Source organism: Mesitornis unicolor, unplaced genomic scaffold, assembly GCF_000695765.1.
Source record: "Mesitornis unicolor isolate BGI_N332 unplaced genomic scaffold, ASM69576v1 scaffold41729, whole genome shotgun sequence".
Taxonomy (NCBI): domain Eukaryota; kingdom Metazoa; phylum Chordata; class Aves; order Mesitornithiformes; family Mesitornithidae; genus Mesitornis; species Mesitornis unicolor.
The window spans coordinates 1-15,752 of NW_010208684.1; the positions used below are offsets into that span (position 1 = coordinate 1).

General features: G+C 45.5%; 1 protein-coding gene across 1 annotated transcript; it reads right to left on the bottom strand.

Annotated features, from left to right (window-relative positions):
* Positions 1-600: 600 nt before the first annotated feature.
* NWD1 (NACHT and WD repeat domain containing 1) lies at positions 601-15,309 on the bottom strand (the record flags this gene model as incomplete). Its single annotated transcript, XM_010192590.1, is given in 24 exon segments — positions 601-773; positions 1,300-1,408; positions 2,091-2,599; positions 2,962-3,115; positions 3,117-3,236; positions 3,939-4,084; positions 4,479-4,569; positions 4,887-5,075; positions 5,254-5,453; positions 5,630-5,752; positions 6,196-6,393; positions 6,955-7,040; positions 7,042-7,114; positions 7,584-7,701; positions 8,032-8,126; positions 8,129-8,187; positions 8,421-8,570; positions 8,979-9,167; positions 9,217-9,655; positions 9,881-10,237; positions 10,637-10,925; positions 12,459-12,593; positions 12,998-13,083; positions 15,246-15,309. Coding segments are annotated over 24 exon segments (4,152 nt in total), but the record flags the coding sequence as incomplete, so codon positions are not given.
* Positions 15,310-15,752: the final 443 nt, after the last annotated feature.

Consider the following 15,752-nt stretch of genomic DNA (forward strand, 5'->3'; position numbering starts at 1 on the left):
GGTGAGCGCGGCCTGGGCTGGAGGAACTCGGGGGTGCCGGGGTTGGAGTTGAGCCCCGCTGAGCAGCGGTCCAAATCCCTGGTGCCTCTGCGCCGGGATCCGGTGGCCCTCGGGGGAAAGGGAGCGCTGCGACGTGGGGCGGTAAGGCCGCAGTGCTGAGGGCCCACTGGCGGAAAGGCCGGGCTCTGGGACCTACTCCGGTGTATTTGAATAAAATGTGGGTTTAGGGTTGGGTTTTTTTTTTATTTTTATTTTTATTTTCTTTTTCTCTTATTTACCTTTCTTAGATGGTTATTCCTGTGGCACATGACAACAGTAGGATTGTGCCAAGGTATCAATAGGCTCTGAATAACCGCAGTGAGGGAGTTTTCAGCTATGTTTAATATTTGTAATGCTGAGACACTAAGCCAAAAGGACAGAAAGAGAAACCCACAGGGTCAGCCCTGGGTGTTTATGCTGGTTTATCCTGTTCATCTTGGCTTTTTACACTACTGAACAGGTTTGAGAGATCTTGCTGGTATGAATCGGGCTTCCAGAAGAGTTTCCTTGGTTGTTCTGTTGCTTGCTTGAGTCTTCCCTGTCTTTCTTTCTGGATTTTACTGTACACATCGCGGTGAAGTTCTGGAGTGGGTTATACCCAGGAGGGGCAGTCTTAGGGCAGTGAAACGTCTCACGGGTTATATAACCGGCTTTTGTTATTGCAGCAAATCCACCTGCAGTTGGTACAATTCTGTTAGGGGTTGTGTATACACACTGTGCAGCCAGCATGGCACCTGCGGAAACCAAGCTTAGAATAAAGCATTTGCTGTGTAGTAGGATCAAGGGGCCACTTCCCTCAAATGGTCCCTTGTCACCAGGCAATTTGAACTAAAACTGGGTATGTGACAGTTCAATTTTTGATCTAAAACTCAGTAAAAATGGGTCACAGAAAGTGCAAGGAGAGGGTAAAACGTAAGCCATGCTGCTTGTTTCTCCTTAGAGCTTTACGGATGATTTGCATAATAGACACTTACAAAAACCTTTCTTGCTTTGCCCTTAAACTCCCTGCTGATATTTGAACCCCGAATGTTTTTCTGTGCTCTATGCTGCCATGCTCCAACTGTAATCTTGCAATTGCAGCTTCCCAGTGCCAATGTGCTGCCTCTGGGTTCAGTTTTCTCACTTCTGTTCTGGTATTTGCATACACTGCTTCAGTAATGCACACTTCCCTCCTTACAACATGAAGGATGCTACAAGCCCATTTAATGCAGGAAGGAGTACAGACTTCCTCGTAGTTGTTAGTATTTCACAATTACTCACCACTTGCAACATCCCAGACTGTAATGGACTGATCCAGTGCCCCAGTGTACAAATACTTACCGTCTTTTGAAGAGCAAGCACAGCAAATGCCTTTCAGGAGAGACCTGGGCTGAAAAAGGATGGTTAGGGTTAGATTATTACACTGGTAAATACAGGCTGGGTGAAGATGCAATAGAGCATTCAGTGATTGTTCAATGCTTAAGAATAGAGGTAATAAATAAAGATTTTTTTTAGAAGAGTGATCCTGGAAGAAGGATGGGAAATATAAAAAAATATTCCACCTGTGGAAAGGAGTAGCTCAGATGCACCTGTGGTGTATTGTCAGGTGAAAGAGTAACAACATTGACCCAGCCTTCTTCACCACTTTTTTTTCCCCCCTACTGGATTCTCCTGAGCTGGCCCAATTTCCCCTTTCTGTTGCTATTGTTAACTTGTGAAGTCTCATTCTCTTCACTCTTCTCTTTCATCTGGCTTACACCAGCTATATGAGCAGTAATGAGCTGTAGATAAATAACTCTGACTTACAGTTAGTGTCAGAGTGGTGTTAACAGCACTCGTTCACTTAGTACTGACACCTTGTCAGTGTATCTGGAGTAAGGATGCTTTAAAATCAGACCTAGATGCTGAGAATAGCTTGCTGCTTGTCGGCCTGAACAGTTACAGACCAGATTTGGGTGTTCTGAGAGCTGGGAATCCTGTCAGTTGGATCTCCCCTGACAGCTCAGGGCAGTAATCGACTACTGACACCCTCTTACCACCATGGTACCTTATAATAACGCATGTGTTCCTACCCAGAGGCACTGCAGGGAATCTTCAGATTCGCTGAGTGCCTGCTGCTCTCCATGGCTGCTTTCCAAACAGGAGATCTGGCTTCTGTGACCTTCCAAAGGAAACACTTGGGCCCGAGGGCAGTCGTAAAGGATTAAGTCCCCGCTAGTGGTGCCATAGAGGGCTCTGTAATCTGCAAGGACAGCCACTCTGGAAATCGAGGCAGGGATCTGCGTTTTAAAGGTGTAGGCGGGTCTGTCGATCACTGGGCAAGGATCTGCAGGGGTAGTATCCAGCACAAGGACTAAATCATCGTATGCTACGGCAAGCTGCTTTTCCTGCTTGTTGATTGCCATATAATTGACTGGTTTCTGTGACTCTGGAGGTGAAATGCATGCTACATCCTGCCTGGAGTTCAGTGGAAAGGCAAGGACTGTTCCAGATATCAGCCCTGTGAAAAGGAGCTGGGTTTGTTCCGCTATTTCCAGGCATCTCACTCGGGCAGAGGTGTCCAGTGTGTCACACACCTCACCTCTAAAACAGAAGGGAATCAGCAAGACTGTTCTTACATATGAATGTCTTCTCTCAGATAGGTCTCATGATTGGCTTCTTTATTTGTGAAATTATTTGCATATTATTTGTATTTTCAATTTTCCTATATCATAATAATAAGCTATTCTAGACAAAAATTTTGGAGAGGAGATTAAAAAGCTTTCCAAGCCTGAAACAGATTTTCCTAAATCTCATGCTTAGAAAAGGCAGAAAGGAGCAGAGCGTGCTTGTCATATGCTCAGAAAGCTAACCCTGCCTTTGCTGCCTCTGTGAGTTGGTTTGGTTCTCTCCTACCCCGTATGCAGGCTTAATTTAATGCAGTGTTTCTGGGACGCAGTTCACCTTCTGTGGTGTTCCAGATGACAACTTTCTGTCTGTCTTCAGGCTGGCTAAAATAGGCGTAGTTCCCCCCATGGGACAGGGCGGCCCAGCCTGCATTTGGGCCAGGTGCCAAGGTTTTCTGCTGCTGGTTGTAGGTGAGGTTCCACACTTGTAGGTGCAGGTGTGCTGAGGGAGATGGAAACGAAAATGCAGTCGCACAGGGCTAAGAGTGTTACTGGTGCTCCCATGCCATCCAGTGTGTCAGTCAGCAGCCCCTGGTCTGATAAATGCCACACCTGTGAAAAATTTGGGCAGGGAGAAGTCATCAGTGCCTGCGTTACTCTTTCTTTAGTCCTGTTTAAGAGGTAAAACAATACACCTTAAGTAACTTGTAACATAAGCAAAGTCAAAGGATAGCATCTTAATACTGGAAGGCAAAACACTGAGTAACTACTGGTGCCAGCTTACTCCAGAACAAATGTTTAAAGCACCTGGAGCCATTCAGGCCACTTGCTTCCTTTGCTCTGAAAGGTCTCTAATTAGATCCTGCATATTTTGGACTGTACTGACTGTTTACCTCCTTCTTTGGCAAGAGATGATGCTCCAGATGCTGTGTATTCCATCTGGCTCCTGCTCAGATGGGTAACAAGGCAGCTTTTAGGAGTTCAAATTTAAAACATTTCAGAAATGAAATTGTATTTCAAGTCTTGGACATACTCTGGCTTGAGGCTGGCACTCTGAATTGATAAAGGGCTCTCCATTCGTTGTCAAAAAATAAAAGAACAGAAAGACTTCAAGCAATAAAGAGAAGGATCAATGGTCATCATCATCTTTTTAGAAGTGTGGCAGTACTCAAAACATCTTCAGAACTGCTAATGCAACCCCCACACAGGTTCCTGGCAATGAAGATAACCCCCTTATTGGATCGAGGCCATGTTCTGTAAGGTGGATTTGTAAGAGATGTTTCTGACTGGGAAGCTGCCTAGCCTCCTTCCTACCCAAATAGATGCAGTCTGAGAACCAGTAACAATAATGCTGTTGCCAGCAGAGATAGCAGCCACTCCTTCGTGTTCCAAATCTGCTGCCAGCAACCTATAGAATCCTTCTGAGGCTGCCAGGTATACCCACACATACGCCCCAAAGCCTAGAACAACAAAATGTTAGTTAGTTATTGGGCTGAGGAAGTTGTTAATCCCCTTCAACACCATGTTCTTATGCATATGATTTATTTCCTATATTTCTTTAAAGGTAAGCCCAAAGGGTAGCTTAGGAACCCTAAAAAATAATGATGCCAATTTAAGTCCTTTTCACTGCTTACATCTCACTTATTCCCTTGAGAAAGGGCTCCTGGTACACAGGCAATGTCCTCGCCCTCAACAAAGAGACTTTCACCCGATCTTTGCGACCCCCTTAAGCACAATAGTTGAATAAGGCCAGGCTAATGGGAAAATCCACGTGCTGACCCCTTTTCAAGGACACCAGGCGTGTGTGAGAGCAGCTATTACCAACACTTTCCTAAGGAATGGGCACTATTGAACCTGCAACAAGAATAGACTCATCTTCTGATGCCACCACAAAACAAACCCTTCCAGGAAGCTTCTCTAGCAGACTGTGTCCATCAGAAGAAATCTGCACAAAAATAAGGCAAGAGTAAGACACAAAGGTAGGATAGCTGAGCTGCCTCTCTCCTGAAGAAAAGAGGATAGATTGGCAGTTAAATTTGTTTTGGCTGCATGGTGTTGTGCAGAGCTATAAGGTGCAGAAAGATGGAAAATGTTATGTGTGTCCAGTTGGGAACTAGGATATAGAAGTCTGAAAAGGATGCTTTATTCAGAATGGAGAAGGAAAGCCAGTTGGTGGTGACATCTGTTGTCTGGTTCAGTAAACCTCTGGATGTTATAAGAAAATACAAGAAATATAAGAAAGCTAAACAGCTAGAGGTGTACCATGGATAGAGATCCCCCACTGCAAGTTGGTGTTTCTTCCTGTAGCCCTGACAGCTGCCGTTTGGATCTCAGCTCGCCAGTGCTGCTGTTCCACAGGCTCAGCGTTCCTCCTCCAGACACAGTAATGATCCCCAGCCTTGGGCTGAACACTGCAGAACACAGCCATGCATCTGACGCCTTGCCAGAAATCTGGAAGATGAGTTCTGCTGTCTCCAGGTGTCAAGCATTGATCTAGTGAAGAGATGGCAAAAGGGATAGGAGTAGTGAGGACTGTGGTAGCTTTTCTGTCTACAACCTTTGTGGTTGTGTCTGTAACTTCTAAAGTTCTTGTTCTTTCAGCACACTTTAAGTTAAAGACTGGCTGTACCTTTGTATCTGAGGAAGAATATACAATCACGCGCGCTTCAGCCACGTGAAGGTGATGTGAGGGCTGTTCTTCAATATGTGTATCCTGGATAACAAACCTTGCTCTGCCAGAAATCAAATTCCAGATGTGCAGACTGTGATCCATGGCAGCTGAAACAGCACAGGTTCCTTTTCCAAACGCTTTCACACACCTCACCTCAGCTGTAAAATAAGATGAGGATTCACAATATGAGGCATTGCCAGTGCTTTCAGCAACTCGGAGAATGCTGGCAGCTGGGAGATGTCTGTGTGCCTACAGCTCAATGATTGCCAAGCTGTCACAGCTCTTTTCAGAGGTGAAAAGAACTTTCCAACCATAAAAAGTGGAGAGGGCTCACCAGAGTGCCCAGGAAGGGCATGCAGCATCTCAAAAACTTCCATATTCCAGACAAGCATTGAGTCATCCTGGGAACCTGCCACCAGCAGCCGGTAATCAGAACTAAGTGCCATCGCTGTGACACCTGCTGTGAGACACAAAGAGGAAAGGCTGTTCTTGATACTACAGACAAAAAAGAGACATTTAGGATCATTAATATGCTGTGTTTCCCCAACTGGAACCCCCCTGTACTGTCTGAACCCCGTAGTCTGTGCCAAGAGCAAGATTAGGTTCCCTCGGACATATCTAGGTCAGTGTGTGCTTTTGTTGTCCTGACGACAAAATGACCCACTTTATCCTCATTTGTTGAAGCAGTCACGAATGGGGTTGGTGCATGCCTGAGCACGAAGGCAAATGGGCCTTTATCCTGCCTTTGTCTAAGCCCACAGGCAAAACTGTATTTCTCCAGAAACAGGTGCTCTCTCCTTTTTGTTCTGTTTGTTTATTATGTTTCTTGGATCCTATTCAGAACAGATGAATGATGAGATATATTCTTGGGCTGTATCTGTCTCCAGGGGCTAATCCTACCTTCGAGGAATCCAGTGATCGTGGTGTGTAGGGGCCCACCAGCTGGCTGCAGAAATCCACACAGGGGAATGAGAACAGGATAGGGACAGACACTGCACCAGCTCAGACTCTGCTGGCACAGCTTCCAGATTACCTCTGGGTAAGAAGGCACCAAAACCAGCAGCCTGGCCAACACGTCTGTGTATATTATACTCAGTCCTAAGAGGACGGAGATGAAAAAGCATTTTAGAACATAACTGTGGTGAGCCTGTGAGAGCTACCATAGTTGTATTTTATGTGATGTACAGTATGTAATGAACTGAGCTGGCATTATCTGGTCAGGAACTTGAATAACATGGGGAATGCTAAAAACACGGACACATGTAATGGTGTGCAGGACTTTTCCCCTCAGAGAGGAGTGGGTATTCTGAGGAGAAGAGAGAGGAGCAGCACTGTGTACCCTCTGCTCTAGTTAGCTTTAAAGCTGCAAGGGTATCCAGATTGCTAACAAATACTTTTACTAGATGTGAGGCAACAGGTGCTTTGGTTGTGGTAAACTGCTCTAATCAAAGAGACAAAATGTTTGTTGGTGAAGAAGAAACCTCGACTTCCCATGCAGAGGCCCTACCAGAATGAGGCATTTATGAGTCTTCTGATGGATCCCAGAACAGAGACTTTTGTCACTGGTTGTAATTTCTCAGGAAATTACTTTTACTTGGAATTGAAAATACCAATTCTTTCCTCTGGTAGACATTTGTGTCACTCTGACATAGCTGATACCTTCAGGGCTGTGTACACTGCTGGCTGCTGGCTTCAGAAGCAGAAGTGTGTCCTGCATGAGGCGTAATTCTGAGCAGCTGATATGTACACATGGCAAAGTCATCAACAACACTGTCTATTCCAGAGGCAACTGTCTTACAGCTGATCCAGTTCATATTCCCTGCAGAAAGTAATACTATTAGAGCAGAGAACATCAGTCCTGAGAATGCAGTTATCCTGAGAAGACTGAGATAAAAAATGCTTTTTTGGGGGAGGAAAGGAATAGAAAGATTAACAGCCACTAGCAGTGGAACTAGGACTTATTTGCTGAGGAAGTGGAGGTCTCCTGTTGTCACAGTTCCTTCTTTAGCCTCTTAAATGCTCTGTGTAGTTTTTTTAATTTGTTAGGTTTTTAAGTATGTTTTCTTCTCAGTATTTGGAGGATCTAGATATTTTCTTTCAGCTAGTAAAGGAGTCTGGTGTTATTTCTAGGGTAACAGTTTGTAAAAGTTAGCCTTATCTCTCTTTTTTCTAGCTTCCTTCTCAGAGTGGTTATTGATGCTGTGCAGAGGGATGAATCTTACCTGTGGCTGTAGGCATGAAGCACGCCTCTGCAGAGCACCGTATACCCTCTCTTGCCCAGTACTTACCCAGCACATCCCGTTGTAGCTCCTCAGTTCCTCCAGCATTAAGTAAATGAAATGGCAATTCATTCAACTTCCTCAGATTTGCAACAGTATCGGAGAACCAGAGTGGCTGAGGGGCTACCTAGGAGTAACCAGAGCAGTGGATTTGAGACACGGCTTGTAGATAAATCTGTTTGCTTTCGCAATGTAAGTGCTAGATGCTATCTCATGGTATGCTGGACAGCACTTCCAGGGCTTTCATTGTTTTCCTGTTAGTAGGAAATGTTTTTCCTTCCTCCCTTCCTCCCTTCCTCCCTTCCTCCCTCCCTCCCTCCCTCCCTCCCAGCACTAAATAGTGTCATTTACTGTTATTTCCATTGTCTTCTGATTTCAGACCCTGTGCAGCAATCTGGAGACACAGAGCCCTGGTCCAGAGGTTACAGGTATGGAAATGACTGCAGATATTCCTCACCTTCCTGTCAGCATTCAAAGTCCTGCTAAGATGTGGGAAATTAAGAGGTTTCTTCATTTCCCAGCTCCAAGTCCCCTTGAAGAAATCTGCCAGAAATGCCTCTTGATTTGGTCTTGTTTTGATAGATAACGACTGTACAAAATTTCAACAAATAGCCTGGGAAGGGAAAAAGTCATAGGTGTACTGCAAAGGGAGCTACAGCTGGTCTTTTCTGTGAGCCTCAGCACTGACAGAGCTTAAGAACAGAGGGGAGTCCAGGCAGGGTGCCCGAAAGCCCAGGATGGGAACATCCCATACTCAAAGGTTTGGCTTCTCATTCCCTGCCCTCTAAGAGTACCTGTGCAAAGCCAAGAAGGATGAAGCCACCTGCCTTCTGCTCTGCCAGGCACTCTCTCATGTCACTGTGTAGCCATGCCCAGTGTACAGGAGGAAGGCGCAGGATAGTTTTACTTGAAGGAAGGTGGCAGTGGTGAATCTCTGAGCGAACTTCATCATCAAGGGATAAAATGTCCTTCAACTCCATGTCTGACACCCCATTTCTGTAAGTGCAGTGTGAGATATGAAAGGAAATTTATCCTCCTCCTGTTTACACTGATATCAATAGTGGAAGGGTGAGTGGTTTCTCTGACAGTTCAGAAGTACTAGTCACCAAAAAATCTCACTAGCTCACATGCATACATGGCAGTCTCAGCTGAAAGCTTAAAAATGGTGTAAGAAACAGAGGTAGATTTCCTTTTCCAAGTAATCCCAGAACATCTCCCTCTAAGACAATATTTTAGGTAGGCTACCAGGTATGAGAGGAACGTTATGCTTGCCAAATATATTTATGAGCACATTCACAGGCTCAAATAACAGAGAGCGTTGACTGGTTTTGGCTGTATTTAGACAAATTCCCTATAAGCAGCAGGAAATACGGGCTGTTTCATCAGAGATACAGCAGTACTCACCGTAAGGAAGCAACATAGCCAAGCACATGAGCCACAAGGACCGTGCTGTGTGACTTTTCCAGTCTCTCACATAGATGGTGCATGGCGTTCCAGACTGTGCTAGCAATTGTAAGTTCTGAAGGTGAAGTGTAAGATGCCCATTTTCTGGCCTCGTGGAAGGCCAGCTTGAAAAACACCACTTGGGAAGCTCTGGCAGAAATAGGCCCATTGAGCTGGGCTTAGCCGTCATCTGCCTGACGCTAAGAGCATCTCTAGCATCTCCTCACCTTCCTCACTGGACAAGGGTCCTACTTCAAAGTATGCTTCAGCCTCAGGCACAGCAGGTTGGAGAGCTTTGAGAGTATCAGGCTCTGCTGTGGAGATGAAAATGATGATGTGGACCTTTGGAGGGCAATCTGTAGGGAGCCAGTGGAATCTGTGAGCACCGTTACCAGGAAGCAATCTCTCCACAGAGTCAAGGAACACCACCAGTGTCTGTGTGCCACAGTGGGAGACAGTGAGGAGGAGTTTGCTGAAGAACAAGACTAAATCACTGCAAGCCTCTTTGGTCTGGGTTGGAGGTGGTGGCAAATCAAATGCTAAACACACTTGAAGACAAATGTCCTTCAGCAGGCTGTGAATGGCAGAACTGAGCTGGGATGTCCCCAGCAAACAAATCATGCTTATGGTATCTTGCCCTAAAGCAGCTTGCACCCACTCAGATAGTTTGCACATCATGGCTGTTTTTCCACAGCCCGTGGCCCATAAAGGATGAGGGTTGTGTGGGTTTTATCATTGTTCTGCCTAATACAGTGAACAAATGTTATCCAATAAATTCTGCCTCCCACAGGAAAATTTGCAGTGCTTCAGGCACAGAGCTGTGTGGTGGCCCAGCTCCTGCAGAAGTCGCCCTGGCTCCTCACTGATCTGTCCGTGGTGTTGAACATTCTCTAAAACCTGGTGATGAGTAACAGCAGTGAACTGCTCACAGAGTTCTTTCAGGTATTTGTTATTCTTATGCTGAGGGTTCCCAGAGTTTTTACTGTATGCCAGTGTATGTACTTTGAGGTGTTTGGGATGATGGCTTGCAATTTTTGCTTTAAGGTTGTTGAGCAGCTGTTTCTCTTCACTCTCCAGATTGCCCTCTTTTTCTAACAGCTCACTGTTTGTCACTTGCCCAATTTGTCTGTGGGAATCCTCAGCCTCTCTGAGGAATATGATAGCCCTGGGGTTGCCCTCCTTGGTATTGAGGAGACCCTGTTCAATCTCCCATTCAATCACTACCAAAAAAAAAAGGGAGATGTGAGCATTCAGTTTCAGAACAGAACACAGAAAAGCCATCCATCAACATTAATGTGACATCCCTTGGTCCTTCTGTATTTCACACGATGCCAACTTTCACACGATGCCAGCAAGTTGGCAGTCCCCATGTCCTCTGAGCTAGCCATACTCCTGGATGTGGTCAGGGAGGTGGGGGAAAAGGAGAAACATTTCTATCTGGTGTATTACTGTTTGCTAGTCAGGACCAACGTCCCTCCTCAGGATTCGGGATGTAGCAGATAGTTAGCAAGTCTCTTCCTGCATCTTTCCTGATGTAGACAATCTGATGTTGTCTCGAAACAAACCACTATCCTCCCTGACAGCTCTAGTTAGGACGTGACAACCTTGCCAGAACATACCTGATTTGTGGTAGTGGTGCCTCTGCTCCGGGCCAAGCAGCCCACGCCTCTCTGCCTTCTGGGCTGCCACCCACAGCACTGAGGCCAAGCATCCCTCCAGGCACAGCCAGGCCTGCCCAGCAGCTGGCTGCAGCATGTAGCAGGTGGGCAATGCATTCTCATCCTGCTGGTACCACTGTGTCAGGAGCTGGGCAGGGTCCTCTGACAGCTGCAGAGTTAGGGTCTCAAATTCCTCCTCTGCAATGAGCCATGGCACAGCCTGGTGCCTGTGGTGGTCCCCCAGGAGCCCCTGCAACAGGCAAAAAAGGTCTGGCGTTCAGGCACTACTTCTGCAATGACAGTTGGGATGTCACTGGCTGCTTGCCTTAGCACCTAGGGTTGCCAGGGAGGGCTGCTCAGAAAATCTGCTGGTAACCACAGGGCCCTGGTGGCTTCTGTGTTGGATGGGGACAGCCAGGCAGAGCCCCAGCCTGCTCTATAGTTGGGGAGAAGTGGCTTTACAGCAGCTGCTCCTCAGGCCTTTACAATGCAGAGAGTGATGGAGGTGAGGCAAGGGAAGCACATAGCAGAATTGATTTGGGGACTTTGGCCAGTGATGCTGTAAGCTTGGCTTTGGGGTGGAGAAGAATGACAGGAACAGGTCTGAGCCTGGGGACTTCTGATCAGAACTGAAGGCTGGACTGGGGAAGAGCAAGGTCCTGAAAAGGGTCAGCATCAATATCTGTTGCGTCTGGAAACAGCTCAGTGTGCAAACCCACAGTGTAATTAATCCCTGAGCAATGCGCTTTTGGTGTGCATAAAGGACAGAGGGAGTAGTCAGACCTTGGTTACTGGCTCTGCTGAGCTTTCTAGGTGCACACTGAGGACCAGTTTGAGGAAGATACTGCCTGAGTGCCTACTGGTGCCATCTGGGTATGCGATGTGGTGCAGCTAACAGAGGTGTGAGCTGCAGGGAGCTCAGTGATGCTGAGCTCCTGGGTGCAGTAATGCTGTGATGAGGCTCTCATGGTCTTTGTCTCTCCATTGCTGGCCTCTGGTGGAAGCATCTCAAAGGAAATCAGGCACAACTTGCACGAATACTTAATAGGTTCTTTATTTACTTCTGGCTTCAATTATGCCCCCTGAGACTGTGTGTTTATTCTCTGTGTTCAGCAAACTTTCTTTCTTTCTTTTTAAAACCAAAACAACCTGAGGAACTGGGTGTCTCAGCCTCCTCTCCCCTTCTGCAAGGCTTCAAGTTTTGGGAGTGGGTTTCTGTTCCGGGCTGTCACCAAAGTGCTTCAAGGAAGCTGAGGTGGGCTGCTGCCGTGGAGAGCTTTCAGTGGGTAGAAGGAGTGATTGGAGGGATTTGAGAAGCATGGAACAGGTATCGGCTTGCAGTGTGACACCCTTCTCTGTCCCTGGTGGTTGCTATGACATTTTCATTTCTGGGGGTTTGCATGGGGAATTTGTATTTATTGCCTAGTTACTGAGAAAACCTCCTCAATATTGAGGTATTTATGAAGCAAGCTCAGAACAAGTGTTTCTTGCCTTATGTGTATCTCCATCTGCCTCTTCTATCTGCTAGCTAATATAACCCCTGCTATTTTCTAATCTGCAGAGATTCTGCGTTCAAGGCTAGACTGTGTGTGTGTGCCTGTCAGGGCTCTTTTTTGGGGACTACTGGCAGGTATTGACATCTCAGCTCTATCAGCTAGCTGATTTTTGAAGCTGCTCAGGCAGGCTAATAACTTCTGAAAACCACTTAATTTGTCCTGTAGACCTTCTGAGTGCGTGTGGCCTGCTCCATGGCTCACTTTAGCTGTAGGGATTGCGTATACACCACAGTGCTGGTACTTTCAATGAAGGTGGGACCAGCTGACAGTTTCTGACAGGCTTCAGTTTCCTCCAGAGAGAGTTGTGCGTTTCTGTGATCAGGGTCTACAAGCTCAGAAGTACCCCACTTCAAGTCAATTACCTGTGCAAAAATATATTTTTTAAGATTCTTAGACAAGTCAATACTAGCATAAAAACAGTGATATGGGAAAATTAAGTCATTCTATCACATTTAATTTTTTACTTAGTCTGAACACCAGTGGTGTGCAACTTTAATTACTGGAACTCTACCAGAGATGCTGAGATATTCAGAATCTCTTGGTAGGGATTTCTCCTGTGAAAGACTTAGGGCTATTTGAACCATGCATGACCATGTAGCAGAACTTAAAAGTTCTAGGAAGTCAGTACAGCAGTATTTGACTCCTAGGAGGCTTCTAAGGAGATGGAAAATGCATGAGTGTTTTGTTTTTGGTTGTTTTTTTTTTTCCTCCATCCCACATATTTTGATGGCTTTTGGACAGGACAGACAGGAGAGAAGTGATTTACCTCAAACTTTAGCCCGTGCTTCTGACAGAAGGCCTGTGCTTCTGGGTATGCTTCCTCCAGCAGTCTCTCTCTTTCTGCAGCCATGTCTGCATGGAAGGATTTGTGCAGCACACAAGTTAGGAATTTGGAGCTGTTTTTTACTTTGTTTATATGTCATGTTAAACCTTACAGAAAAAGAAGCAGTTTGCATTGCTATCATCTAATCTGTGTTGAGTTTCACGTAGATGAAATTGGGGTTAAGTCTTGTGAAACTGCAGTTTCCAGCAGTCTGCAGGCTTGTGCCCGCGTTATTACATTACCAATTCAAGTCCATTTAAAGTGTTCTGTACTGGCTTGTCACACTGTGTTTTTATTTGCTAATACAAAAACTTGGGATCTGGAAATTTGGGATTGCATAGTTACAGAATACAACACAGCAGCATTGATCTAGAAAAAAGTATTTCTTACATCTTGCTGCAGCAAGTCTTTCTATTTTAAGATCACTCAGGCACGCTGTTTGCCATCTCAGCATGATAAATAGCCACAATAAAAGCCAATTCTACCCACAGGGAATCTTTTCATACAGAGTCAAACCTGTGAAATTTTTATGGCTGCTTCCCCTGCTATGCTTTTTACAAGAGAGATTACCACTTTCTAGAAAAATCTTTGTGACACCTTCTAAGTAACATATTCACCGAATTAAATCAAAGAACAGACTAGGTAAATTTAAGATTAATTAAGAAGACAAAGCAAGCGGGAGAAAAGGTAAGCACATGGACACAAGCATGAGTGCACATTCCCAGCAGCTACATGCATGCACTCTCTCCTAGAAGACCTACAGGTCTTCTATTCATGGATACTTTTCACACCTACAAAATTAAAAGACACGGGTAATATAAAGGACATTTTTCATCTTATTTATGTTTTATCATATGAGATTATAATTTCTTCAGAGCTCAAATATTCTCTACCCAAAATTATGTAGACATTTATGGCACTACATAATCATGTGATAAGGTAGTACAAGAGCTAAAATTAGGACAGGGAATGGCTGTATCTGCAGCTTTCCTTGGGACTGTTATAAGTAAAAAGTGATCACTAATGAAGTCTGTGCCAGTGACAGATGAGGAAAGAGCTCTCTTGGGTTAGGAATTACCGTGTCTGCGCTGCTGTCCAACAAGGAACAAGCACTCTCAGCATAATACCACTGAAATAATTCATTAGCTCTCACGGAGGTTGTGGTAGTTACGGGAAATCCTTGTATCACTTTATGCTCCAGCCCACGTGAATTCCAAACCTTCCAGTGAGAGAGTGGGTTCAATTTATAACCCTGTCTTTGGTGAAAATCAAATCACCTCTCACATCCTCATCCCAAAACTGTTCCTGAAAATACGTGAAGTCTACCTTAACTTGGACAGGTGGTGTAGGTAAAATCTTTACCAGGAGCAGTGTCTTTATATGCCCACTGATTTCAGATTCTCTGCAGTTCCCGTACATTCCTTCTAGAAACTGAAGCTGTAACTGATCTGTAAGTGCTGACCCATCTGCTCAGGCTGGAAACACCTCCTTGTCCAGCACAGTCATCACATTACCTCCTCTGCAGGAAATGCTGCAGTATTTTCTCTCTTTGGAAGACACTTTTTGTGGAATTGAGAGCCTACCTCAGCCTCTGTTTTCTTATTTAAAAGTGGAGACAGAGTGAATGATTTTCAGAAGAAGGGGAATCTGAGTTTTGTAATTCCTGAAAATCTGAGTCATGGCTACCCGCTGCCAGCTTTAGGAGCTCAGTCTCACAACTGCGTCCCAGTAGGCAGAGGAAGTGGGAAATATTTGGATATTGTCCAAGAAGAGAAGTTCTTCACAAATATTTCTTGCTGTTACAGTGGTGGATGGGAAGCAAATGTGTGTTGTCCAGGGTTTTAAGAAAGCCTGCGGACTTTGCTGTCCTGTGTGCAGACAGGCATTGCGCTGCACTGAGCTATTGCACAGGAGTGCCTGGGCTGAATTTGGCCTCACTGCAAATGCTGTTAGTTCCTGAACTAATGACTTCTGACATCTCTGACATGTTCTAAGTGCAAAATGGGGGTGACAGAATAAAGCTGTATATAAAATGCAGCAGATTAAAGGCATCTTCACTTTCAAATTAAGGTGCAAGCTTACAGCTTCTCTCCTAAGCACAGCAGTCCCACCGCATTGTAACGCTTTGCAGACTCTAGCAGAGAAAGCAGCTGATAAATTCAGCAGCTTCAGGACTTTTCAGCTTATTTACCTGAAAAAACTGAGCTGATGAAGATTCGGATCAGGCTGGAGGGCTGGAAAGGTGGAGGAACCATCTTCCCACAGAGGAGAGCCCGGCGTGTGTCTGGACTGAAGCTCATCCCACTCTCTGAACTCCCTGAGTTCTCTCTCTCGTTAGAGAGGAGATCACTAATGACAGTGAGCACCAGCCAGTGGTGCCTCCCTCCAGAAAGCTGCCTTGCACCTCTTTTTAAGGGAAGCCTGGGAAAATTTCAGCTACTTTGACAGGAACAGTAAGAAATGGTTGACTGTCTGCACTGAGATGCAGTGAAACTTCACTGCATCCTGGAGCGATCCATCTGTATTTGAAGAGGATGGAGATCTCTATAGCAACCTGTGTTTGTCACTTGGGCACAATCCCCAGGGTCTCTTTCTAAGGCACTAAATGTGCTCCCTATCAGGTGCTGTACACCTGAGGTCCATTTGTTTGCTACCCTTGACTATTCAGAAATACTCATCCGTGTATTTAAGCGTCAGG